Source organism: Juglans microcarpa x Juglans regia, chromosome 5D, assembly GCF_004785595.1.
Source record: "Juglans microcarpa x Juglans regia isolate MS1-56 chromosome 5D, Jm3101_v1.0, whole genome shotgun sequence".
Lineage (NCBI taxonomy): Eukaryota > Viridiplantae > Streptophyta > Magnoliopsida > Fagales > Juglandaceae > Juglans > Juglans microcarpa x Juglans regia.
Genome location: NC_054602.1, coordinates 12,480,423 through 12,506,544, shown reverse-complemented (window position 1 = coordinate 12,506,544; position 26,122 = coordinate 12,480,423). Strand labels below are relative to the sequence as shown.

The following is a 26,122-nucleotide window of genomic DNA, read 5'->3' as shown; positions in this document are numbered from 1 at the left end:
ACTTTCTATTGACATGCATCAATTATGGCTGGAAGAAAAAACTGAAAAAATAGTTGATGGTTGTATAAAATGGTTATCAAATAGGATGCTAAGTAGCACGATTCCTAACAAAATTGCGTGTGAAGCTCCTCAAAAGGTCTGTGTGGTTAAGAAAACAGCAGTCAGGTACAAACATACCAGAAATCCTACGATCACAAAGCAATCTAATTTGTGCCAACCCTCCAATCCCTCTCGTTCATGACATCTCTGAAATTATAGATAACTTCTGTCCAATTATAATAAAAGGCTCTCCTAAAAGTTCTTTTTCCTTTTTCTTTTTGTTTTTTTGGAGAGAGAGAGAGAGAGAACTCTAAAGTAATTTATGTTATATGAACATATGAGCGGGTATGGTTGTTGCAAACCAGAACTCACTTGGCCAAGTAAAGCCAGCCATTGTTTTCAGTTTTCTTTATCAAATTCAAAGCAATTTAATCCGAGAAACAACTTGGCAGAAACCAAGCTCCTAACAAAATCATACTAAATGACACACTGTCAAATTTTTGTTATCAAAGAAAGCAATTGCAAGCAGTCATCTACACAAAAATGATACAGACACAGACCGTTTCATATGACAAATGATTCGTCGGTCAATATACAACCTGTTGCCCAACCACTATTTACCCCTATAGACGTTACCTTTTACAGAACAATCCCACAGTTCTACTCATCAAACTCTGAATCAGAATCCTCAGTCTCTACATCCTCACCGCTTTCCTGCAAAAGATAAATGTTTTCATATAATTTGCCTCATTTACTACTGCGGCAAACAACAAAGAAGAACATGTAAAGCTAGTTCACCTTTCTCTTGATATAATCCGCCATGGCTCTGTCAAACACTGCCCGTTTCTCAGTGGCTATGTCGTAATACTGAACTTTATCCTATTGCAAGAACCACAACAAACACAGGCAACCAAAAAAAAAAAAAGGATTTAGAGTGGCAGAACTCTTGCCAGTTTCCTCCTAGAATCTTTGCAATATGATGTTTGGAAAAGTAATCAAAATAAGCAACATCTTTTGATACTTTATACCAAAATATAGGTAAACTAATAACATATTAAAGTGAAATGAGGAGCTTTGATTAGGAAAGAACTATTATTTTACCAATGACAAAAAGTCTAAGATCAAAATTCCCCCATAATACAAATCTCCAAATGTACAGCATTCAACAGCTTTAAAAAGACCATCACACAAAAAATATGCGAGGGACTGTTCTTCAAACCCTGTGAATCAAAAATTTATTACTGCAATAAACTCTATACAATATATTTCCAATTGCTGTAGTGGCTCCTGAAGAGCCTAAAGGAGAGTCCTTGAAGTTCTGGTCATATTTAAACAAGAGGCTGTTGTATTCAAGTCAAAGCTCAATAAAATGTCGTTTACTTTTTTATACATACAGAGATTTTTTTTTTTTTTAATCAGTAGAGAGAAGAAAAAAATGTTGATTAACTTTTTTCTCAAAGAGAGTAGTCACCTACGCCTGGTCAAATAGTTAAATAGCATCCACATAAGAAATATCACCATTAATACTTATTATGAAATATTACCGAGTTACCAGCTAACTCTACCAGTGTGTAATATCATAATCCAAGCCATGTGCACAGAAGCATACGAAAGAAAATATAGAACCCAAGTACTAAATATCATATTCCAACCAAAGCGTAAAGGGGCACAACCCAATTACACAGGAAGCATACAAATGAAAATGCATAACTAGCTAGAAGAAGGAAAGGAGCAAACATCTTTGAAATCTAAGAAACAAAAGACTTGGGAGTTGTTGTGAGCCTCCATTGTATAACTCAAGGAAAACCCAAGCCACATCTAGGCCTATATTCCAAAAGAACTAATTAAGGTTATAATTTAAGTCAATTGGATTCATTATAAAGAACAAAAACTTCTCCCTCTCAAAAAATATGAAATCTCACTCACCACCCCTTGTACCCAATTCAGGGTATCACAAATGTCTCCCCTTAAATACCTGATGTCTTCGTCAGGTCATTCCATTATAGGTGACATGGTTCAAGTCCCACACTTGTATCTAACATTGGCTTTAATACCATATGTAACTACCTAAGGCAAGTTCAAGCCACAAGACATATATACTTCATAAAGACTAGTCAAGGTTACAATTGGAGCCCCTTGGAATCATTATAATGAGCAAGAACTTCTCCCTCCCAATTTATTTGGGATCTTATTCACCACCTTCATACACTCAATCTAAGGTAGTGTATGCGTAACGACCAAAGGAAAGCATTAGTCATATATGCACTATAACCCATAAAAACTAGTCAATTTGAAAATTTCCAAGAATCACTTGGAAAACTCAGTTTCTGCCAGTAAATAGCCAACGTAGGACTTAACACTTAACACTCATGATTACCTTTAAAACTTACACACTGTGTGAGTTATTAATTTTCCCACTATGGAAGTGGGTGTTACAAACTCCTCCCTTTTAAATTCCTAACATTCTAGTCAGGGTCATGTCACATAGAGCTCCAATATATCACATGATTAGCTTTACAACTTGACTTTGATACCATATGCAACAACCCCAGGAAAGCGCCAACCACCTCTGCGCTATAACCCAAAAAAACTAGTAAACTGAATTTTCCCTAAAATCACTAATAGAGATAATGTGGGACTTGGCATTGCACTCATGACTACCTTCATAACTTACTCTACATGAGTTATTCATTTTCCCAGTGTGAGATTGGGGTGTTACAACCATCTTGCTGAATACTATAGCTTTTAACCCGATCACTCTCTTCTCTCAGCTTTTAAACATTCAGGCATTACATTCTTGCCACATACATTAACCATAGGTAACCATCCTTCAAATTTCTTAATTTTTATGGCTTCCAAAAATATTTCACCAATATACCAACAAACCGCTCACTGGGACATAACCCACTCAATCCCGAATGTGTTGAAAACTTGATATCTCCACAATAACTCCCATCAAACTCGCAATGTAGTAGAAGGTGATTAATATTTTCCCCATTAGGCGGGTCAAAAGGAAGTCTAGGTTATTTGAAGTGGGTTCTATGTCGGGTATCGGCATAGAGACATCTGTAATAGAATGCCATTCGCCTCAGGTGACTTCTGTACCCGAATAAACTATGGCTCTCTCGTCGGAGTTGAAGAAAAATGGTGTCATACCATTGGTGAAGGGACCCGCTGAAGTTGCACATAAAGGGTCACCAGAGGTGAAGGGACTTGATGTCATACCATTGGAGATAACCAATGGAGTTGCTGAGGAGGTACAAGATTTTAATATGGATTTGGCATTGGTGCCTTGCCTAGAGTCTGGAGTGCAGCTGGATACTGTGTCTGGGGATATTGTGGCTCCCTTGGTCTCTCTTCCTCCAATAGCAGATTGGATTCTGCCTAAAGTTAATGAGATTCAGCAGTTCGTGGGAATTTCACATGGAGGATGTGAAGACCAATTTAAAGAATTAATTACTATGATCGAGGCAAGCCACTTGCTTGAAACCAAATCAAGTTTCAAGAAAAGCAGGGAGTTACAGCGTCTCTTTTCGACAATCAACTACGACGCTAAGGGTGGTAGCGCAACTAGAGGAAAGTCTAAAGGGAGGGCATTGTGAAGACGGGAAACAAGGGGTTGGGGTGGGGTTTTTGGACAGAGTTTTAATTCTACGGGAAACAAGGGGTTGGGCTTGGGCTTGGTGTATTTTGGGTTGTTTTTCACGGGCTTTTTGGGTTATTAGGGGTTTTCTATTATGGGCAAGGTATTCTCTTATATACATCAGTGCACTTGGTTACTCCTTTTGATATATATATTTATAATATTTTTACTTATCAAAAAAATATTTTCCCCATTATGTTAGCATATAGAACACCGATCCATTATTACAAGATGCATCTTTATCAGATTATTCATGGTTAAGATCATTCCTGAGGCGGCTATTAAGACCAAAAAAACCTTCAAAGATGCCTTGTTTCTCCAAATATATGTCAACGAATAGGACGAATGAATGCGTTGAAATAGGATTTAACCTCAAAGATCCTCTTTGAATGGGATCCAACATATTTGGTCATTACCGCCTCTTCCCCATCTAAAGTAATACAATCTGTTGAAAAACAAAGAGAACAACTCCATCTCTCAATCATGGGGTAATATGGTAAAAGTAACATTTTATTGGGACAAATGGAAACTCCAGCAGTTTAGTAGGATCTTGGGTTTATGTGGGATACTAGAATTATCAAATTATCATCCACCAATTTCCATTGGGGAGGTCAGGGATTATTACTTTTCCAACCAGAATAACAGCACAGAAGATTATTTAACGTCAACTGTAGGTCACAAGAGCTGTACGGACTCAAGTGTATACAACCAAGGGAAAGTTGAGTTATGTTATAAGAGAGTATAGCCAGGCATAGTGTATATCACCCCCTATATACAAAACTATCAAGGGTACTTCTCAAAATTTTTAACTAATTCAACTAACATTTTTTTTTTTTTTTGATAAGTAATAATATTATATATATATATATATATATATATATCAATAGGAGTAACCAAGTACATTGGGGTCAACTAACATTTTGTCAGTTCAAACCACTGTAAATAAAACAAGGTCTAAAACATTAAAGAAGCAAAACAATATGGAACATAATCAACCTTAATTACTCACACTAGACAACAAAACAAGTGTTTTCCAGGGAACTTCTTCTCAACTCAACAAAGAGAATAATCCATAATCCTACGCCAAAGAACTTACAAATGAAAAATACAAAAGCATGCTTAAATATAGATGCAGCTCGAACCTCATATGTCATTATTTTCCACTTCTCTCCACATGCCTTGCCAATCTGAAAGATGGAAATAGAGCATATTTCATGAAAAAGGAAAGAAGAGAGTGAGCAACCAGAAAATTGAGGCCGTTGAATTAATAAGACAATGCAAAATTGAAACATATATGTCCCACCACTTACATCACGCATTGACTTGACATCTGGATTCTGGTCTTGAAATTCCTTACGAAAATCCTCCCTTGAAAAACAAAGTAAAATTAGTTTTATGATGTTAGACAAGTTCAAAGATAGGTTCTCGCATATGGAACAGCTTTCCATAGTAAACTTACTAATATTCTGCCACAATTGAGACAATACTACTCATTTTCTAGCATCAACGATAATAATGAAGAACTTCGAAATGATAAGGAGCACACTTTGGGGGAACTTCGAAATTTTTTTGCATACTCCTTACAGCTTTGGTTTTCTGCTTCAGTGCTTAACAGAGATAGTGCTCATGATTTTCTGTTGTCCTTTTCTGGTTCTTAGAATGTATTTCAGGGGGTTGTATACTCCCTGTGTACATGGGCTTCGCCTATTTCATTCGTATTAATAAAATTCTCTTGCTTATAAAAAAAAAATGAAGAAATGGAAAGGGCTGGAGAACATTTCACAGAGAGCTCACTAGGGTGGGTCAAGTGCGGTAGTTGAACCTGATAAGGTCATCCCTATAGGAGTGGGAGGCTGAAGCACATGAAGCTATGCATAGAGAGGCTTGGAGATTGGCATGTTCTTAAGAAACCAGCAACCAGCAACAGCAACAGAAACCAGCAACAGAGAGACAAAAAAGAGGCAATTGGGAAATGAAATGAGGATGAGACTCTTTTCTACCCAGCATGGCTCACAAATGATAATAATGACATGGGTGAAATAATAAGTCAAGCTGCCAACAATGTTCTTAAGAAGCATAATTAACTCAGGACTGAAGGTTTTAAAGATGGGAGGCATCGATGGGGTGGCTTTTAAATCTATACACACACACACATATATATATCAAGGTGTTTTCTAGTACATATTAAGGTAAATTATATGGTGATGTATATCAAGTCGGCCCTTACTTTTTCATTCCTCCATCAAAATGGGATATAAAAGATAGCCTATGCATTTATTTCTCAACCAGTACGTCCACCTTTGCCCACACAAGAGTACAGCAAAACATAGCCATGGGAAGCATACTGTGCACATAAACTAATTTGCTACAATTACTTGTTTACTTCCATAAGCATGACCTCGAATATAGATTGTGCCAGTGCCAAAATTCAATAACTCCATTATCTTTGCATGGCATCTAGTGTACACACCTTATTGCTCTGGTTTTCAGCCATTGTGCTTAATGGAACTAGTGTTCATGATGCATTTAGGTGTTCTTTTGTATACTTCCTGATGTATTTAGGAACAGTTGCTTAATGGTTTTCTGTTTTTAATTTCTGGTTCCTAAAATGTATTTAGGTGTTCTTTTATATACTTCATGTATACACGGGCTTTGCCTACTCCATTCATATCAATAATTTTTTTTTTTTTTTTTATTTAAAAGAAAAAACCTTTGCATGGCATCTAAATGGATGAGCACCCCGTAGTCTAGTAACTATCAGCCAAACACACCTAAATCTGATTAAATTTTGGCATACCGTACTAGTGTCTAATCTTGTCTAGCGGATTCAAGCACTAAAACAAAATACCAATTACTTGTAAATAAAACAGGGCACATACAAGAAGTAGAAGAAAGCAGTTGGCGGTTTTTTTGGCTTCTTATCATCAAATTTATTCTTTTTCTTCTTTTGTTTTGCGTTGGACTTCTTTACCAACTTGGGTCTCCTTCCCTCGCTAACTTTGCTCACCCTTGCCGATCTCCTCATCCCCTCGCTTGATGTTACCGTCAACGCCATTTCACTGTAAATTTTCAAGCAAACCCACTCTTTAGTTGACGTTAATGAAACTTTCATATTACTTGTCCAAAAAAAAAAAAAAGTTGACGTTAATGAAACTACAAGAAATCAAACCAAAAATATTTAGGTATACACTACGAAAGCATAATAAAAGTGCTGCTGACGTATGAACCGGAAAACGAAAATCCTCTCCTATGTATATCATTTTTTGTTTTCAATATCTCTATGATTTTGGAACCTTTTAGAGATGTGGTTTGGATATACGTTCACACTAATCTTGGTTGCTGAGAAAACCACCAACAAGAGGGAAAAAAAAAACCCTCCAACCCCACCCCGGGCACTCAAAAAAGCCGAATGCAACTGATTTTCTAAGCTAAATTGTGCTCTCGGCTTTTCAAAATCCAAAACGCCACACCCAATAAATTGAGCAGTTGTCCTTTTCTTTTCTTCTTTCCTTTTCTCGTTCTGGGTATTCTCAGGAACCAAGCAGAAAGCCTACAGCAGCTTAAAGAGTAAAGGATAACCAAGAGTAAAGGGAGCGAGAGGTTCTTACTCATTGGATGCTCCCTTGGGGGCCTTAGCCGACGTAGAAGCTCGAGATGAGCGAGATACTTGGGACTTCTTAGCTTTCTTCGCCATTTTCCTTTTTCTCTGCGGTGGTCGACCGTGACTCGGGGTGGACACAGCCTTGGGTTAAATCGTAAATTCAACAGTGTCCCTGAATCAGTAGTACTACGGGTCATTAGGGGTGTACAATTTGCACACCTTACGTGGCTGCGCTGTTTATATTTTTTTTAAAAGGAAAACTCTATTATACATCCACTGTTTGACAGCACTCATTTACACACATGACGTGTCCGAGACACCCCCCCTCCCCCCAAACGCACGTTTTCGTTTCATTTTCAATTTACCCCCAACATTCGTTCGTCTTCAACATTCGTTCCTCTCCCCCAACCCTACCGCGTCGTTTCCCCGAGCCCTTCCCCGAGCCCCCCAGACGCGAGATTGCCCTTTCGTCTTCAAGATTCACTCTCCCCCAACCCCCCGCGTTTCCTCCCTCCCTGTTTTGTCTCCCATCCCTTCTCTTTCCTTATTCTCCCCCCCACCCCGAGACTCCTCTGCCCTAAGGGAGGCCCTGTCCCGCGATTTTGAGTTCCTCCCCCGAAGGCCGAGCTCCTCGCAGGTTATATCTTCTTCTTCGTCTTCTCCTCCTCTAAGATTTACACTTATTCGCTAAGGTTTCTTCTTCTTCTCTCTCTCTGTGTTCGACACACTCAGATTGAAGCCCTCAATCCACCGACACGAAGCCCAGAGCTGCGGGAGGGGTAATGTACAGTTTCTTGTAAATAATATTCCTGAAGCTTTTTCATGTATTACGTTTTTTTCCTATCTGATTCTAGGGTTTAGTCATACGATTATTTTTTTTTCTCTGTGTTTACAACATTTTTTTTCCTCTAGGGTTTAGTTATATGAGCTGTAGGTTTACTGGTCAAATATATGAACAAGCAGAGAAATCCTCAATAGCAGTAATGTGTCAAACTGGGCAAACAATATGAAACTTAAAGAAGAAACTGTCTCTTTAACCAATTATAAACACATTCCAGTCTGAGATTTATCTAGGCAAGCATATTAGCACAGGTTTTAAGAATCCGTGATGAAGCTTGAAAGAGATTATTAGAAAGGGTTTGTACAATAGTGGACTTCCATGTGTTAATGTCTTATATCAGGTTAAACAAATTTGAGAAACAATTTTTCCATCGGCTATCCATCTTAACAAACCTGAATATAGAACTGACCAGACAATAATGGTATTTCTTATTCATATCTTGGGAGAGACAATGATGATGATTGGACCTTTCTGACTTTTCTTCTTTTATCTCCATGTATAAGTGAAAGCATTATCACTATAAAATTGAATTTCTTAAATTCGGTCAATGGTCCTCCAAACTTTAGAAAACCCCCAACTGCTACAGATCAGCCATCTTACCAAAAAAGACCATAATTTATGTATGTATGATATATGTAAATTCCAGTTCATTTTTCCAGCCTCTCCCCCCCTCTTTCCTTGGAGCCAAACTCGCTCATCCAATATAACTTACCCTTATTATTTTTTCCTCTTTAGTAAAAAAAATGTCAAGGCATAATCTACTTGACATATTGGAAGGAGATGATCTGAGAATATATGTGTGTGTATATATATATATATATATATATATATATATATATATATATATATATATATATTTGTAAGCATAGGAAAACAAACTAGCTGAGAGCTTTGCAAGGGTTCGAGAGTCATGAAAACAAGACAAGCTTCTTGAGTATCTTCAGCAAGAGAGATGTTTTTGCCTATTATATTAGCTCTCTGGTTCGGACTAGCTTTGGGGGAGACTATTGTCTTCCAATATGTCCAACTCTCATTAGAATAAAATGCATATTCTCTTCACTTACCTAGGTTGGGTTTGATTACTTTGAAATAGACCATGCATGTGGTTGTACTTTATTGACACTAGTTAATAGAAAATTAGACTATGGCTTTCTATTAGTGTAGTTAAACCCCCTTACCGAAGAAAAAAAATTATTGCACTCTCCAAGGTTTGAGTAGCAATGCCATCACAATAAGGCTATTGCAGTGAAAGTAACCTAGAAATGAGATATGAGTAAAACTCATCTTCTTAAATTTTGTCTCTTTAACCAAATCTATTAAGTGGCACATTTTAAATGCATGTCTATTTAGACTCACCTTTCTTTGCTTGTGTTGTGATTGTTCTTTTCCTTTCCTGAAACTTTATTTTTTCTCCATGACTCAAAATTAATCTTCTCTACTTGTACTTGTATATAGAACCATACAAATAAATAATAATAAACGGCCAATCATGTTGCAATTAACTGGACTTTCCTAGCTGAAAACTGAACCCTGCAACTTGAATATCCAAATCTGTATTCTTTTTGGCATCTTTATCCATTTGGGAACACTAATGTGTACTTAGATATACATTTACCATGACTAACTACATCATTAATTATTTTAACTTTATAAATATTGTATCCTTGAATGGAAGTGTGTGGTTATTGTCATAAACATGATAATGAGCTGCTAGTGTTGGGTTACTTGAAATCAAGTTATGTTTAAATTTGATGATGGTCTTAGTTAATCAGACATTCACTAGGCAATATTACTATGTATTCAATTTTGTTCATATGAGACAGACTCTTGTGTTTGTAGTTGTCTTTCCTTTGACAGAATCACTATGGCATCTTCTCAATCATCATCTTTAGATAATGATTTTGTGATGGAGTCACCAACTTGTTGGTGTGGTTTGAAAACGCCACTAAAGACGTCCTACACTAAGAAAAATCCAGGAAGGAGATTTTTTGCCTGCCCCAAATATAATACGGTAAAGCAACTTAATATTTGTCATATTAAACTAATTGATTTGCTGTTGCGGGTTGTACTTTGTGTCATATTAATTTGGGAGTTCGTATTGTGTGCAGGAAGATGCGAGGTGTGAATTCTTCGTATGGGCGGATATTTTTCAGTTGTTAGTGGAGAACATGTTATTAAAACAGAACTCGCGGCGTAATACATGGGATGATGTATTATGCCGCGAGTATGCCGTTCGGAAAAGGGAAGAAAAAGTGAGAGAGATAGCGAAGAATCTGAAAAAGGAAAAGCGAAAGTTATTGTATTTGTACTGGATTATCACCTTTGTAATATTGTTTGCTTGGTTTGGATAAATGTAATGTAAAAAGCACGTTGTATAAATTTTTGATGTAGACACATTAGATTAAAAAGCATGTTGTATAAATTAGGACTTACTCTAATCTGTTAGAATAACAGTTTGAAGCTACTGCTGAGCTCGATTAAATGAGCTGAATCTATTCTCTTCAAGTATCTTGGCTTTGTTTTCGAATCATCCGGTTTCTGAATCCATTTTGGTTGTTGATAGCAATAAACCCAGAATTGTCATGATATGCCAAGAGGGGCAAGATATAAGTAAGATATATAATAAATCAAATCCTCGGATAAAATAATAGAACAAATTCAAATATGACATTAGGGTGGTAAGTACTGATCCAGCCTTTTTTCTGCCTAAAACTAAGCTATAAACTACAAAATTATAAGCTATAAACTACTACAATTCATTCTCACGCCGGCGCCGTGTATTGGAGCTTGGATATTCATAGACTGACAAATGAACCAAGTACTTCTTAATCAAAGAGACTGAAGCACATTTCCTGCAACAAGTTCAAGGCAAAACAAATCAGATAATATCAAGAAACAGATCATAATATATATATATATATATATATATGTCAACATTTTTTTTTTCTCTTGTTGGAGTACATGAAAATATATAGGTGGCACATTACATTTATTAGCCCATCTAACCTAAATAAATATATAGTACTTAAGCTGACTGCTTAGGTGGTAAAGAGATGCATGCTATATAATGATATAATCAATCTTTTTGAACGCCCTATAGGCTATAATGCGTGCAGCAGTAGTACTCAATTGAACAAGTAAAACTGTTGTTACATTAACATGGGCAGGAAAGATCTAAGACAATGTAATTAAATTCAATGACGTAAATTAATTAAATTTAGCATGCCACTAGACACAACTACAATTTTAATATTAGAATACGAGCGGTGCAAAATTAGAGGAAAATGATCATAATGTACGTCAAGCTCAAGAGCTTACTTCATCAGATTCCTCTTTCTCCTCCACCTTTTCCAGCTCTTTCTTTGGCTCCGCAGCAGCATGAGCAACAGCACCACCATCTGCACCTGTGGCTGCAACTGCAAAACCATCATGAGCAGAAGACATAACGGCCAACTTCTCCCGCCCAGTAGCAATAAGTTCTGTAATGTCTTTGCCCTTGACCAGTGACAGAAGAAGCACTATCTTATCATCATCAGCTTCGGCTCCAACTGCAAACCCAGATAATTAACCATACAAAATTAAACATATGCTCCTTCAAGGTTTATAATCATAAAGCTGACAACTTGCATCAGATATTCAATGTTTCAAATAAATAATTTTATTCATATATAACAACACAAGCTATTGCCAACTCTGCCAGCATTACAGAAGCCCCTGGAAAAGAAAAAATACACATTACTTTCAAATAGAAGCATAAGAACCAATTGCTCGCAGAGTTGGATAACAACATGAAGAAATAGAACATTATTTATCTTGGAAGGAAACTTCATTTAAAAATCACCCCAACCAAACTATAAACTCATATGTGCAATGAAGAAATGAGATGAATAAGTCAAAGAAATGGAAGCTGATAGGAGTAATAGATTACTGAGTCATGTTCAAATGTACCAAATCTAAAAGTATTGAAGAATAAATCATTCTATTATTCTAAAATGGCAATCTATGATAAAAAATATAACTGCATGATATAAAAAGCAAGGAAGTTATAAAAACAAGCCATTGCTGCCTTCCACCAGCAAGAAAAGTGATTATTACGCAGCAAAAGTAGCCATTGCTGCCTTCCACAGAATCACTAATAAGACGGCTGACCCATTGTCCCATTGAAGTTAATGACAAGAACTTTTGACAATGAAGCAATGGAAAAACCACCATTCATACATGTTAACCTTGAAAGAGAGATCACTAACCAGTGCAAAACTTAGGTAATTTAAACTGATATTTTCCTCAGTTGCATCATCATCAACTGCCAAAATTTTGTAGTACTCCTCCAAAACTTGTTGGGTCATGGTACCAAAACACCTTTGATCTCCAATCTCCAAGAGGTACAAAAAATTACTCGTTGCATCTCCACAAAAAACCTTACCATTGACATACACCCATGGATACCAAAACTGCACTAGGAGGATATAAAGCCACAAAACTACCACCCAACCCTCTAAAACACAAAAAAACAGCAACTCATTCCCGGCGGCAGATCTGAGAAATACAATCAAACAATGTTAGAGGATATAAAGACAAATCAATGAGAAATACAAGTATCTAAAAAGAACACTTTAAAGAAAAATCGACAGAGCCAATCATGCAAAATAATACTAAACGGGGAAAAAAAATTGCAAGATAATTAAAATGAGCTACGGCCCCAGAGTCAAGTTACTCCCCGAACTCCCAAATTCCAGCTTCTCCTTAAAAAAAAAAGAAATGAGATTGCATCATTTTCAAATAGAAAGATTGCATCATTTTCAAAATTGTCATGATATTTTCCTCTTTAACTACAACATACCCTCTCCAAGAGCTTCAAAAAATGTGGCTTCTCATCACCATGAGATTACAAGTGTGCATCGAGATGGTGACACATCTGAAATAAAACAATTGTAGGGTTACAAGTGTGCATCATGATGTAATACATGGTTGTCAGTTATTTAAAAGACACAATGAACCTCTGCAGTTGATTGTGTAAAAATGCTGTTTTGTGTTCCAACATCAACCCCATCATCAAATTGGTGTTGTTCAGATCCCGATGTCTCACCCAATTGTGTTTCATCTACCAAGATTTTCCTGGAAGTCTGAGGTCCAATACATAAATAGACAGATATTAGATTCATAATATTAACTTAAAACAATGCGAAATTAGACATGATGTCATACCGGTTTCTTTCTCTTTGTTGCCAACTTTTCCACTGGTGGAACCTTCCTCTTACTTGGGGGTCTCCCTTTCCCTCGAACCACGTTGGGGCTTCGTATCTTCTTACCATTATCCAAGACAACATTTGCTTTGGCCTTCGTTTGTTCATATTCCGACTCTAGTGTTGAACCTTCACATTTTGTCTCAAACTCATCAACAACACGCAAGAAAGCACTGATTTTTTTATTATCAGAGGATATTTTGGTGGCTAATTTTGAACATCTTTTAAGCACCCGCTCATAATTCCGTGCATCTGCTCTGTCCCGCTGGTCATCGTAACTGCTTCTGACTAATGTGTATGTCCTCTTTAAGTCCTTTCTCCAACGATCCAACACATATACATTTGGCAGCACATTAATCTTTTTCAACTGGCAAACTCTAAGTGCATGCCTACATAGAATCCCCATCGTCTGAAACAGTGCACACGTGCATTTGACCTCCACCTCCTCTTCGTTATAGTAAACACAGAAATCCAAGGTTTTGATGTGGTCATCAGTACATATTTCATCCAACACTTGGTATTTTAAAATGCACCCTTCTGTGCTTACCAACGAACAATTACAACACATTAGGCCCAGTAATTCTCTTTGTACTTCTTTGAACTTTGCATTTGTATATAACCTTTGGAACTGCTTCTCAATATTAAAATGGGACACGCAGGGAATAGTTTGGTTATTAGAATTGAAATCAGCCATTGTCTCTAACTCCACCTTCTTTCTAAGAGCATTATCAAATTGGTCGACGAATTCCTTCAACGTGGTACCGGAATGGACATACCCATCGAAAAATGCATTCATGCTTTCCGACCTTTGTGTTGTGCTCATTCCAGCCCAGAATACACTTTTCAAGTAAGCTGGAACCCAAAAAGACCTTTCCTCATATAAGGATTGAAGCCATTTATTGCCGTGGAGATCATACTTCACAATTACTTGACCCCAGCTCTCCTCAAATTCACCGCTGGTATGTGAGTCATATAATGCAGTATGAAGGTCAGTCTTCAACCCCGCATTGAATTGCGCATGAGATCCTAACTTCTCTGGAAGTTTGCGCATTATATGCCATAAACAATATCTGTGACGAGTTTCAGGGAATACAATGGCAATAGCACTCTTCATTGCCCGATCTTGGTCGGTTATCATGGCTTTGGGCGCCCGACCATTCATACAATCCAACCACATTCGGAACAACCACACAAAAGTTTCAGTGTCCTCGTTTGAAAGCAATCCCGCTCCTAATAATATGGACTGACCATGATGATTAACACCAACGAATGGCGCAAAAGGCATCCCGTACCTATTTGTTAGGTACGTTGTATCAAATGTTACTACGTCTCCGAAATACTCATACGCCGCTCGACTCCGAGCATCAGCCCAAAATACATTTCGTAACCTTCCCTCATCATCCAAGTCCATGTTAGAAACGAACCCATCATTCCGATCTCTCATTCTTTGGAAATACTGATTAAGTGCTTCGCCACCACCTTTACCCAACCTTAAATGTCGAGCCTTGTCAATGAAATTCCGACAATCTTTCTCTTGAAACTGAAGATTCTCAAAACCCCCCGCATCAACGACAAGAGAATAAAAATTCTTGTTCATTCGTATACCGGCTCGATCATTTAGGTCGAGGATCCTTTGACTGTATTCATCTAGATGTTTGTGAGATCGCAAGAATCTTGTCTTCTTGGGGCTCACAGTTATGTGGTTGTGCACATTTTCAACAGTGGTGAAAACCCATTTATCATTCTTGCTCAATGTCGCATTTACTCTTGCTTTACAATCCGTTCTAGTTGTTGGTCGTGGCTTCGAGATATTATTGTTCGTAGGATTGTACTTTCCGCCACGGGCACAACCAACAGTCACGTACACAGGCCTCCCTTCATCATCTTTCCTAGTCCTTTGTGTCCGTACACCAAAACCCTCTTGCTTCGCATACTGCTTATAGTAGGCTGTAAGATCTTTCATACTGTCAAATTCCATCCCAGATCTTGGTGCTTCAACTCGTACTTCATCATCATCGACAACAGTGGTACCCTCTAAATATTCATTTATGTCGAAGACCATGTCTAAAAATGGAAACATATGGATTAGCATCAAAACAAAATTACAATGATTATAATCAAGGCAAATAAAACTGTACTACCATCGGCATCAAGAACACTTTCAGCAGTCATCCGTGATGTACTTCCAAGATTTTGTTCAAATGTGGTATCGGTTGGCACAATTGACGTCGGGGGCACTTCTTGCCTCAAGTCATCTGGATTACTCGGCGGAGGGTGGTAGGACATATAAGGTGGCATATGCTGCAACAGGCACGTTGTTAGGGAAAATTGGATGACTCTAAAAAATTTAACATGTTAACTTCTAAAATATAAAAATTCAAATAAATATACCTCAAATGAATCAGAAAATGGGCTATAATCTACTGGAGTACTCGGGGAATTGTAGGGCATATTTATATCAAAAGGATGCATTCTATCTTCATTTTCCCCCATCACAATAAGGCTAAGAATGTCTTCCGATAATTTCTATCCAGTCTTCCAAGATGGCAAAAGAAGAAAAATAAAGATTAAACCCTCATACGTAATGCAAAATCTGAAAATATAAGCACTTTCTACGTAAATGAAATACAAACGTACAATTATTGTTTGAACGGAAAAAATAGAAACAAATCACTCTCAGTGAGCAGAAACAGATATTTCCAATTCATGGAATCCATCGAATCATGTAGCAAGTATTTAGTTAGTCTATTTTCATGTCTTTCTACTTGTCAAGAACAAAAAAAATGAGTTAAAATATATTCTAATCTCAGTGCTCGGAATAGTTTCTAATAGTGTTTTCATGAAACTATTGCAAGACACTTATTGGACACATTTTTTTTTTTTTTTTTTATGAATATTGCAAAAACAATTACTTTGACAGCATCCTATCTATGCTATAGCCATATTTTGAGACTTCCTATTATTTAAGAAGTCAAAAGTTTGCTTTCTTCTCATACTGTTTAATCAAATTGGTCTTCACTACACATGAAGTTTAAAAGATTTTGTTCTTTTGTTGACATGAAACTGTTTTCTATTTTACCACATTTTCTTCTAATTAATTATACTCTTAAAAAAATATATGTTTCGGAAGGAACAATTCATTGGAATGATTAACTATGATCACTAATAAACAACTTTTAAAGCAACCAAAATTAAATAAGCTCAAATATTAACTATGATCACTAATAAACAACTTCTGATCAAGCTTTCACACATCAGCATAAATATTAAATCTGAAAATTAAAATTTAGCATATTTGTTAATGACAACCTCAGTTGCATCTTGATAACATTAGGAGACAACACACAGGTTTTCCTCAATGTTTTCACATGTAAATACAGATTATAATAGCAAATATCATTTTCTGGAAATTTCTCCATGCCCTAAGCATACTCATCTCAGAAAACACAAAAATCATGATGTACATAGCATGTATGGACGGGAAAATGGTAGTATAATATTTACCTACAAAACCATTTGGCGAAACAGAGCACTCTTACCCGTCGTTGGTTTGGTCCGTTCGATCAGCTCGCGGGGAGCGGCGGCGCTGGGTAGACGTACGAGCGTCTCGAGGTGGCGCTGGGAAGAAGAAGTCGTCGCGAGGTGGCGCTGGCAAGCGGAAGCCGACGGACGCGGGTTCGTGGCGAGGAAGGGGGTTTCGCGGGATTCAAATATTCTTTGCTCCGTTCAAACGAGCTCACGGGACAGTGGAGGCACTGGGCACTCGGAGGACTGCCGCTCGGTGGCACTGATGAGACAGACGGCGTCGCCGGGAGGTGATGGGTTGTGGAAGGAGACGCGGGTCGCGATGGAGCAGGGGTTTCGCGGCATGAATTCAAATGGCAGAAACGAATGAAACGAATTTTCAAACCAGTCTTCAATCAAAACGCACGTTTTGATTTTTTTTTTTTTTTAAAAAAAAAAATGAAATCCACGTACTGAGTGCACTGAGTGCACCGCTACAGTGGATTTCGTATAGTGTTACTCTTTTTAAAAATATCTAAAAATTCAAAACGTGTATTTTCATTTTACTGTTTTTCTCTTTCTTACTTCATTCGAATTTGTCCCGTATGAAAATTTCCTCCTTCGCTCGCGTCGCGTCGTTGCTCTGCCCACCGCCACTGGCGATGCCGCCTCTCTGAGCGACCCTCCCTCTGCCCAAACCAAGATTGCGCAGTTTGAAAATGTATGTGAAGACCGATTTATTCTCTGCTCTCTCCTCCTCCTCTCTTACTTCTTGTTTGTATTTCTCTCTTTACACGCATCTATGCATTTATATTTTACAGGATTTAGGACATCTGATTGAAAGAAACCCAAATGGGTATCCAAATTAGGCCAAAGGCTATGTTTCCTTTCTTATTTTGATTTATTTTGGAGTTCCAATTAGATATAGTTACTGCTTTTTTTTTTTGGACTGTTAATTTGTTGATGAGATTTGTTTCTTGTATTTATAGTTTGGTATAATTGGTCGACTGAAGATTGTGTCTTTGATTTAGAAAGGATTTGTTAACTTAATCCTTAATCTTCTTGCATACAAATATGTGGGTACTTGGATACCACTGATGTGGAGTCCTATGGGAATAGTTACATTTTTAGTTTTCATAGAATAATTTAAGCTACTAGTTTATAATGGAAAATAAGGGTGCTAGGAGCATGGGAGGCATATATGTGATTGAAAAATCTCAAGCCCACCCTTCTGAAGAATCCTAAAACTCCTCAGGATTAGTTTTGGTGATGGCTCTCAAGTAATAATTCATATTATTGCAGAAATTATTGAAATAAAAAAAGAAAACGATAGCACTTGCTACAAGTGTAAGGAAGAAAATGGATTTTTTTTTTTATAATTTTTTTTTTTTTTTATCTCTGTGATGCAATTGGGGCTTCTTGACAGAAAAGAAGACATTTAGATAATCCTTTGTGGCCCCAATGGTAACTTTCTTATCTCTCTCTCTCTCTGACTTCCATCCCCCTCCCTCCCACAAATCTCCATGCCATTATGGTCTTCTTTTTTACTTAAAGTAAGTAGAAATGTGGTGCCCCTCCAATTATGATCTATTAATTACAGTTCTTTCCTAACAATTACACATTAATCTCGATTTAGATAATTAATCTATATCAGACTGTAGAATCATTGCTTTGATGAAGAATGCAAAGACAGAGTAATAACTAATCTCCATGTTTTTGATTCTCCCATGGAGTAGTACAAGATCAATCCAGTGACATTCTACATTTTTCAATTTCTTTCTTTTCCCACACAAATTCTCTTTCATGTTTATAGGATGTCTTAACTAAGCTTGCTATTGGCTCATAGCACATGCAATATATTTATCAATCTCATTTCTGTCAGTCAATGGCTCTTTTTGTCTGATGTGTTTCATAAGCAAGTTTCTTGTGTAAGAGAATGTGCTCCTCTGTGCTCATAGGGATATGTAATAGATGTCTTTTAGTAGACCATAGAAGTAATACAGGAAATATTTTACGTACTAACTTGCTTTATCGGGAAATATGTTTATTCCTCTTTGCCTGATCACCTCAAGTAAAGTTTTCTAAACTTACCATTAATATTATGTTGTCACTTTTTAAGAGTTGTATAATAAAATATTGGCGGTTGTTTGGAAGGCTATGGCCAAAGTTATGCAATGGCTTCACTAGTCATTGGAGAAGGCATACGACATGAGCATATAAGTGAAAGCATTGAATAGATGATTGAAAGCAATTTGGAAGCTTTATGTGACCACCAAGTCTTCTTTTACTAAAAGTTGCATGCAGCGGTGTTATATTAATAAATAAAAAATTGACCAATTTTGGAGTTTTTTCACCAGCTAAGATTTTTTCCCATCCCACCCCACTTTTTTTATTTTTTTGCCTTTGAGTTATTGGTAGGAATATTAATCGATATTGGAGTTATCCTTCTTCTCATCCTAAATTTAAGACACAGAAGTGGAAACCAATTAGGGTACTTGACTTTACCCTCCTTGAAGAAACCAAGTTTCCGAGTAGAATGATATTAGCAATCTATATGATTGTTTGTTTGTAATTAATTAATTGTTCTTAGTAAATCATGTTGAGAAATTTTTGTTTTCCTCCTATGGAATGCTGCTTAGACCTACCAAATTCTGCATGGTCTCACTGGACAACTTTGAGTTAAATAACTTTGAACTAGTGAGTTCTAAATCGTCTGAACCATGTGCAATTAGTTTTAAGTCAAACACATGATTTTAAGTTGTCTGAACTTTAGAGAGTTAAGCTCTGCTTGTGAATTATCAAGTTCCAACTTTCCTTGGACTTGGCCTGGAATGGGCTTCTGAACTCAGGCAGGGCAAAACAACAATTTTATAGTCTTCTTTGTTTGCCTTAAAATCTATGAATTGGAGTGACAAGGTTGAAAAATGTGGTGCCAGTTGCTTTTTTATTTTGGGTTTCCTGCTACTATTTTGAATTAAGTCTGGAAGCTTTCCTCCTCACAGTTTTCAGCATGTTGATTAACTCAGTAGAGGCAAAACTTAAAAACAACCAATATAGTTTACATTGCACTCAAATCCAAAAAGAAAAATAGTAATTATGCAATGCATGCATGCATATACCAGCTCCATATATATACCAGGATGTGAGATATATATATATACATGACAATGGCTCTGATTGAGTCACTTACTCTATGTCTGTCCATGGTTCTGTTTCTAGTGATTTGCTATCTGCATGACAATGTTTCACTTGATTGTGAGATGCATCGGTAGACTATGTTATCACGATTATTGAGATAGGCTACCTTTTTTCTGATTGCTATAGAGTTTCTTTAGCATATCATTGATTCTTGTACATCAATTCCACCATGAGATAGGCTACTTATATTATTGCGACCTGTCTGTTTTTAACTTGATTTTTTTTTATTTTTTAAGAAGTTTGTGTATACTTCCTTTATGCACGGTTTTCCTTTGGAATATGCTATAGTAGACTTCGTGTAACACCCCGTATTTCAGTGTATTTTTACTGAAGGATTATTTTTTATTGTTCAAAAATTTATCCTCTTATTTTAAAATTGGTTGGATTTTTAGTAAGTTTATTTCTATGATTTTATTTGGTGAAAATTATTTTTTTGTGCTTTCCAAATATTTATTTATTATTATGCATTTAAATTGCTTTTAATATTTAAATTAATTACTGTGGGATTTAATTATTTCAATTTGACTTTACCATTACATTTAAATTATTTTATTTAACTTGTGGTTTTAAAATCGTCTCCGTTGGATCTTTTTTGTGACCCAAGTTATGAGGATTGGACCTCATTTCTTTTCCTCCATTTTTTCTTTCCTTCCTTTTTCTTTTCTTTCTTTTCTTTTTTTTTCCTCATTTCCTCTCCTTCCCGCGCGATCTCTCTCTCTCCTCTCCTCCGCCCGTTTCCATCGTCTCCTCCCAGCGCCGCCGTCGCGCCGCCGTGCGCGACACCGCCCAGCCGACCAGCTCCCCCTCCCTCCGGCGACCTCACCTCCCAAACCTCAGCCCCTACCTCGCCGCCGGTAGCCCACACGCCCCCCACGAAGTAGCGGGCCACCTTCACGCCAGCGCCGCCGTGAGCCGGCGGTGGCCCTCACCGCCCAGCCCATTAGCTTCCCAGCCGCCGGCGACCTCACCCCACCAACCTTACCTCCATCCGTGCCGCCGTTAACCACCAGTAGCTCTTCGAAGCCGCGGCACTCCTTCCGCCGTTGCGCCGCCGTCGCACCACCATTGGCCACCATCTTCCTACCACTTCATCCCCGACCTCTTGGCAACCCATTGGACCCAACCCCACCTCCGATCCGTCACCGGTGAAGCTCCACCAACTACATTTCCGATTTGGGCATTTTGGTCTTCTACCGCCCATTCCGCCGCCACCCACGGCAAACCACCGCCACCATTGGCTTCACCGACCTCCCTAGGCCCTACCCTATCAATCTTGGGTCTTCGTTTGTCCTCGTTGAAAAGTTGGTAATTGTGACCCACGGCCACAGTGTATTTTACACTGTGGTGTTGCTCAGAAATCACCACTTGCAACTTCGAGATCCTCCGGAAATTATTATATTGCACTGTAAGTATTTTCCTTAAAGAACTTTCGTGATTTAAATATATTTTTGCACTAACGCATATTATCTGTGAATTGGGTTGTTTTGCCGGACTGAGTCCGAGGAGTTTCGGGGTTGGATGGATTGTGGACGGAGTTGTGTTTGTTTGCATTGTGAATTGTGGTTGTTGGTTATGACTTGTTCACGTACATCGCATATTGCATGCATGATCATGTTTGTAAAGAAAACTGGGTTTTCGTGTATTGCATACATGTTTATGTATTTATTGGATTTGGATTTTCATGTGAGTAAAAGGAAAGAGACTGTAGGGATGGTGGTAAGCAGGGATGGTGGTTGTGTCCCGCCTGTGATTCCCGCCTACAGTGCTCTGTTAAGTATTTATTGTGTGTAAAGGAACTGTAGGGATGGTGGTAAGCAGGGATGGTGGTAGAGTCCCGCCTGTGATTCCCGCCTACGGTGCACGCGTTAGGGATGGTGGTAAGCAAGGATGGTGGTTGTGTCCCGCCTGTGATTCCCGCCTACGGTGCACGCGGTAGGGATGGTGGTAAGCAGGGACGGTGGTAGAGTCCCGCCTGCGATTCCCGCCTACAGTGTCCGATAATTGGATTGTTTGTGTGAATCATTTTATGGGAAAATGTGTTACGGATATTTTGGGCCAAAATGGGATTTTTGGCGTGTGTTGGAAATAATCATTTTTCTGGGAAAAAATGGTATTTTATGGTTAACTGTATTTTGCTATATTGTTGGTTGCATTAATGTATTTTTATCCCGAGAGTTGTTTGGTTTATACTTACCTGTGGTACCATTTTATGGTATCGCAGATTTTGATGCAGATGATGATGACGAGCCTTAGCTTGGCTCCGTTGGAGGAGTGATCTGGGATTGCTCCTGTTTAGTGAGTTATGTGTTTTTATCAGTTTATGTATTCACCTTTTGTATTATATTTGGGATGACTGTATAATTTTTTAAAGATAAATTGTTTTAAATATTTGTATTTAAATTCTGGTACTTAGTTGACTATCCGCTGCGTTATTATATTTGTACACTGTTGCATGTACACACACTGGCACTTCGTTGGGATGTGTGACCGTGTTGTCACCATCCTGGCGTCTCGATCCCTGTGTATTTATATAAGGGGGATTGGGGGCGCCACACTTCGAGTTGCTTCCATGATGCTAAAGTTGTTTTCTCCTCTCTTCAACTTTATTGCAGCATTCAAAAGGTGGTTGACAGATGAGGAAGAACAAAATACAGTGGACTACCAACCAAGCAGTAAATTGGTTAAGTGGACTCTGAGAAAACAAAAAAAATGCAAAGAAAAAGATGCACAATTGTGCACTAATTTAGACACATTCGTAGAAGGAATTAAGTTTTGAATGGCTTTGTGTCACTTCTTTCAGGTGGAGGATTTTGACAAGATTGGAAAGGATGACAAGACCAGATTTTCATTTGCTATGTATTAATTAGTTCTTGTACAACTTTAATTTATACCAGTTGGAGACTACGCATGCACTGATCTCTGTATAAGTTTATTTCATGTGAATGAGATGAGGGAATTTGGCAAGATTGCAAAATGGTTTTAATGGTTGTCTTTTGTAGTGTTTTTATAGTTTTTTGTTGTTCAAACTCCAAAGCGCAAACAATTAGAGGAAGATCTGATGTAAATGGTGTTCGGCTGGCAGAGGGTTAATTGAGTAATATAAATCTTATATATGCATATATTTTGAGTGAATGAAATTTGAAAGTACAGCTTGAGCCTTCATGTGGTCACCATTTAGGCATCGTTCTTGTATCATAATTTCTGTGCAATTTTGCAAAGTAGATCCAATATACAATAAACATATGTAACCAATATGAAAAGACATATTTCATTAAAAAGTACACAGATTTCATTGAAAAGTACACAGATTTCATTGAAAAGTAAGGAAACCTATATGGAGCTAAGCTGTTTTCATTACACAACTTTTCATTTAAAGGTCATTACAAAGGTCACAACCAATTGGAGCTCCTCTTCCTCCAAGCCAATCTAGTACTTCAATATATGTAGAAGATGTTGATGTTCAGGGAGGTAACGTCTGGTCTCCTCCTAATTGATCATCTCCTCCAAACAAGCTTTTTAAACTAACAGACCCCACAAACTGATCGAGTACTTCTATATTAAACTAACAAACCCCACAAAGCAAACTTGTACCGCCTTCCATGTCCAACACAGGCCAAGGTTACCCAGCTAGAGACACCAATCTGCTGCCACCTTGGAAAGCCAACAACCACCATGAAAGCCGACGGGTTAATGATTGCCCAAGTTGCCACAAACCCCTGCCTCTCATCTTTTTAGCAAAAAATACCTAATGAATAAAATTGGAGGAAGTTTTAGAGACAGATTAAATCGTCAAAATCGTCACTAGTAAAATGCCAATAGCTTCAAAACAGAAACCAAACAATCACATATATTTCTCAAGGTCTCAGTAACCCAAGATCAGATTACTCTGTTTTCAAAAGATGTGCAAAAATTAGTGCAATATTTTGATTAATGGTAATTATTATCATAATTATTATTATTATGTTTGATGTTTGGTGGAAACTAAATCCACAGCCTCTATATATCACATTTTGCAGGGACTAGTTGGTAGCATTACGTTGAGAATATGACCATAATCAACAAGACAATACAGAAGTGATATAAGCTTTGAAAGTCATATATGCAAATTGTCATACTATCATCCTCTGCCATCTGGAATACAGTGGCCTCATATTATCATGGGAAACCAAATAGCATGCAGTGATATCCAATTATACATACCACCAACAATTGAGTCAATTGATTTTAATAAATCAACTAGCTCCTCAACTGATTGATCTCATTAGTCAATTAAATTTAATAGTGTTATAAATAAATGGAAAGTAATGAATCATTTTCAGGTACTAACAAAAATCTCACCATCTCAAGCATTCATTAGTTCTTATATAGTTAAAACATAAGAGTAGGCATACCCAGGTACCTGCTGAAAATTGAGTTTGCCACCCATCAAAGTACTGAACACAAGAAGGAAGAAAAATATCAATAATTTAAGAATGAGATGTTGACCAATTAGATATGTGTTGAGCTATTTCTAAAACAATATGAATTGTCATATATGCAAACCAGAAACTGTCATTTAGTTTCATTGAATGCTTAAAAAGCTATTCATAAAAAAAAAAAAAATAATAAAAAAATAAAAAAAAAAAAGCCAAGGAAGTCCATTTGGTGAAGTAATCATTCCATCAAACACAATATGGGCAAAAAAAAAATCACTAGAATCACTCAGAAATTAACACAAAACCAAGATGATGAAAAAAAAAAATTACAAACAATCAGACTAAGCAAATTCAGGAGTAAAAGAATAAGTTCACCATATGTAAAAATCTTATCACTAGTCCCGTAACAAAAAGAAGAAAGCCAAAACAAAAAAAAGGTGTATTTTTCTTCCTCACCTGCGAAGTCTTGCTAGTATGGGCTTCCTCGTCTACCAAACTAGACCTTCACGGATTCAATACGACACTGGATTCCTCGCTTCAACCACGAGAAACAGACAAAGGGAGACCAAAAAATAAAAATATAGAATCTTGGGTTTCAAATACTCCTTTTTTCACTTCGAGTTTTAGAGAGAGAGAGAGAGAGAGAGATGAAGAGGTAGTGAGCTCCGGCCATGGCGATGGGAAGGTAATTTTTTTTATTATTTATTATTTTATTAAATCGATAAGTCTGAGATGGAAGGGGAGGGGTTAGGGCTGAGATGCAAGGGGAGGAGTGCGTGGTGAGATAGAGGGGGACTGAGATGGGGTTCGGGGACTTAGGGAGAAATTGGTAAATTTGTTTAGGCCACGTCATGTGTGTGATCCGGCTGATGCAAATAGGGGCTGCTCCCCAAACTTTTTCTAGAAAAAAAGGTTCTTTGTCACAGAGGTACAAAAGATTGTGCTAAAAAATGTAAGTACAATGCCAAGCGATATCAACAACAATGATAAATAAGGGTTGGCAATAGGGTTTTAGCCTCGGGTAAACCCATTCCTTTTCTTCAAATGTTCGTTCAGTTCTATAAGATCTACATACTTTTTTATCTGGTCTTGGAACTCTCCTAGGGTTAAGTGTGTGGGCCAGTAAAATAAATATGATAAGACAGATAACTCAAACTAGTCATGCATGACATAAGCATGCGTATGTTTTTATGAAAAACCCACTCTTTTTATGAACGATCATGATTTTAAGTTCTTGGTATAAAATATTTTATGAAAAATCTTATGTTAAGTATGTTTACGTTATGATAGAGTTTTTATTGAGTTTTCAATTCATTTTAGTTTATTTTATGTTTTTAAACCACCACAGATAAACATGGTGATGGGTACGAACATGCGGGCTAGGCTTAGATGGAGTAGTTGATTAAATTCCAGACTTTATAGAATAAATTATTTTTATGACATAAATTTTATTCAATTGTTTCATTTAATTTTATTTAGAGACATGCTTTTATTAAATAATTCTTATATGAAATAAATATTTATTTTATTAAAAATGAGATCTCTTGCCGAGTTACTTTTATGAAAATATATGACATCCCTAACCTACGAGAAGCGGGTGTTACACCAATTAACCCCTAAAACAAGATCGCAACCACC

General features: G+C 37.3%; 3 protein-coding genes and 1 long non-coding RNA gene across 9 annotated transcripts; 1 reads left to right on the top strand and 3 right to left on the bottom strand.

Annotated features, from left to right (window-relative positions):
* Nucleotides 1-407: 407 nt before the first annotated feature.
* On the bottom strand, nt 408-25,480 carry LOC121265555 (high mobility group B protein 14-like). The gene is made up of 7 exons (XM_041169218.1): nt 25,389-25,480; nt 7,291-7,467; nt 6,562-6,741; nt 4,993-5,050; nt 4,825-4,869; nt 838-918; nt 408-753 (listed from the first exon to the last, which is right to left on the bottom strand). The coding sequence occupies exons 2-7, from the start codon at nt 7,374-7,376 to the stop codon at nt 700-702; spliced, it is 504 nt and encodes a 167-aa protein (XP_041025152.1). The 5' UTR covers nt 7,377-7,467; nt 25,389-25,480; the 3' UTR covers nt 408-699.
* On the top strand, nt 7,846-10,476 carry LOC121265556. 6 transcript variants are annotated; one of them, XR_005940691.1, is made up of 4 exons: nt 7,846-7,920; nt 8,016-8,067; nt 9,964-10,135; nt 10,233-10,476. It is a non-coding gene; the product is annotated as an uncharacterized LOC121265556 (long non-coding RNA). The 6 variants fall into 6 exon arrangements; XR_005940689.1 differs by having other exon boundaries at nt 7,890-7,920; nt 7,976-8,067; XR_005940690.1 differs by having other exon boundaries at nt 7,891-7,920; nt 7,976-8,062.
* On the bottom strand, nt 10,723-12,470 carry LOC121265690 (60S acidic ribosomal protein P2-like). Its single transcript, XM_041169378.1, has 3 exons — nt 12,372-12,470; nt 11,443-11,688; nt 10,723-10,976 (listed from the first exon to the last, which is right to left on the bottom strand). Exons 1-3 carry the CDS (start codon nt 12,468-12,470, stop codon nt 10,950-10,952), a joined length of 372 nt encoding a protein of 123 aa, XP_041025312.1. The 3' UTR covers nt 10,723-10,949.
* LOC121265689 (protein FAR1-RELATED SEQUENCE 5-like) lies at nt 12,643-15,628 on the bottom strand. The gene is made up of 3 exons (XM_041169376.1): nt 13,330-15,628; nt 13,122-13,247; nt 12,643-12,660 (listed from the first exon to the last, which is right to left on the bottom strand). The coding sequence occupies exons 1-3, from the start codon at nt 15,457-15,459 to the stop codon at nt 12,643-12,645; spliced, it is 2,274 nt and encodes a 757-aa protein (XP_041025310.1). The 5' UTR covers nt 15,460-15,628.
* Nucleotides 25,481-26,122: the final 642 nt, after the last annotated feature.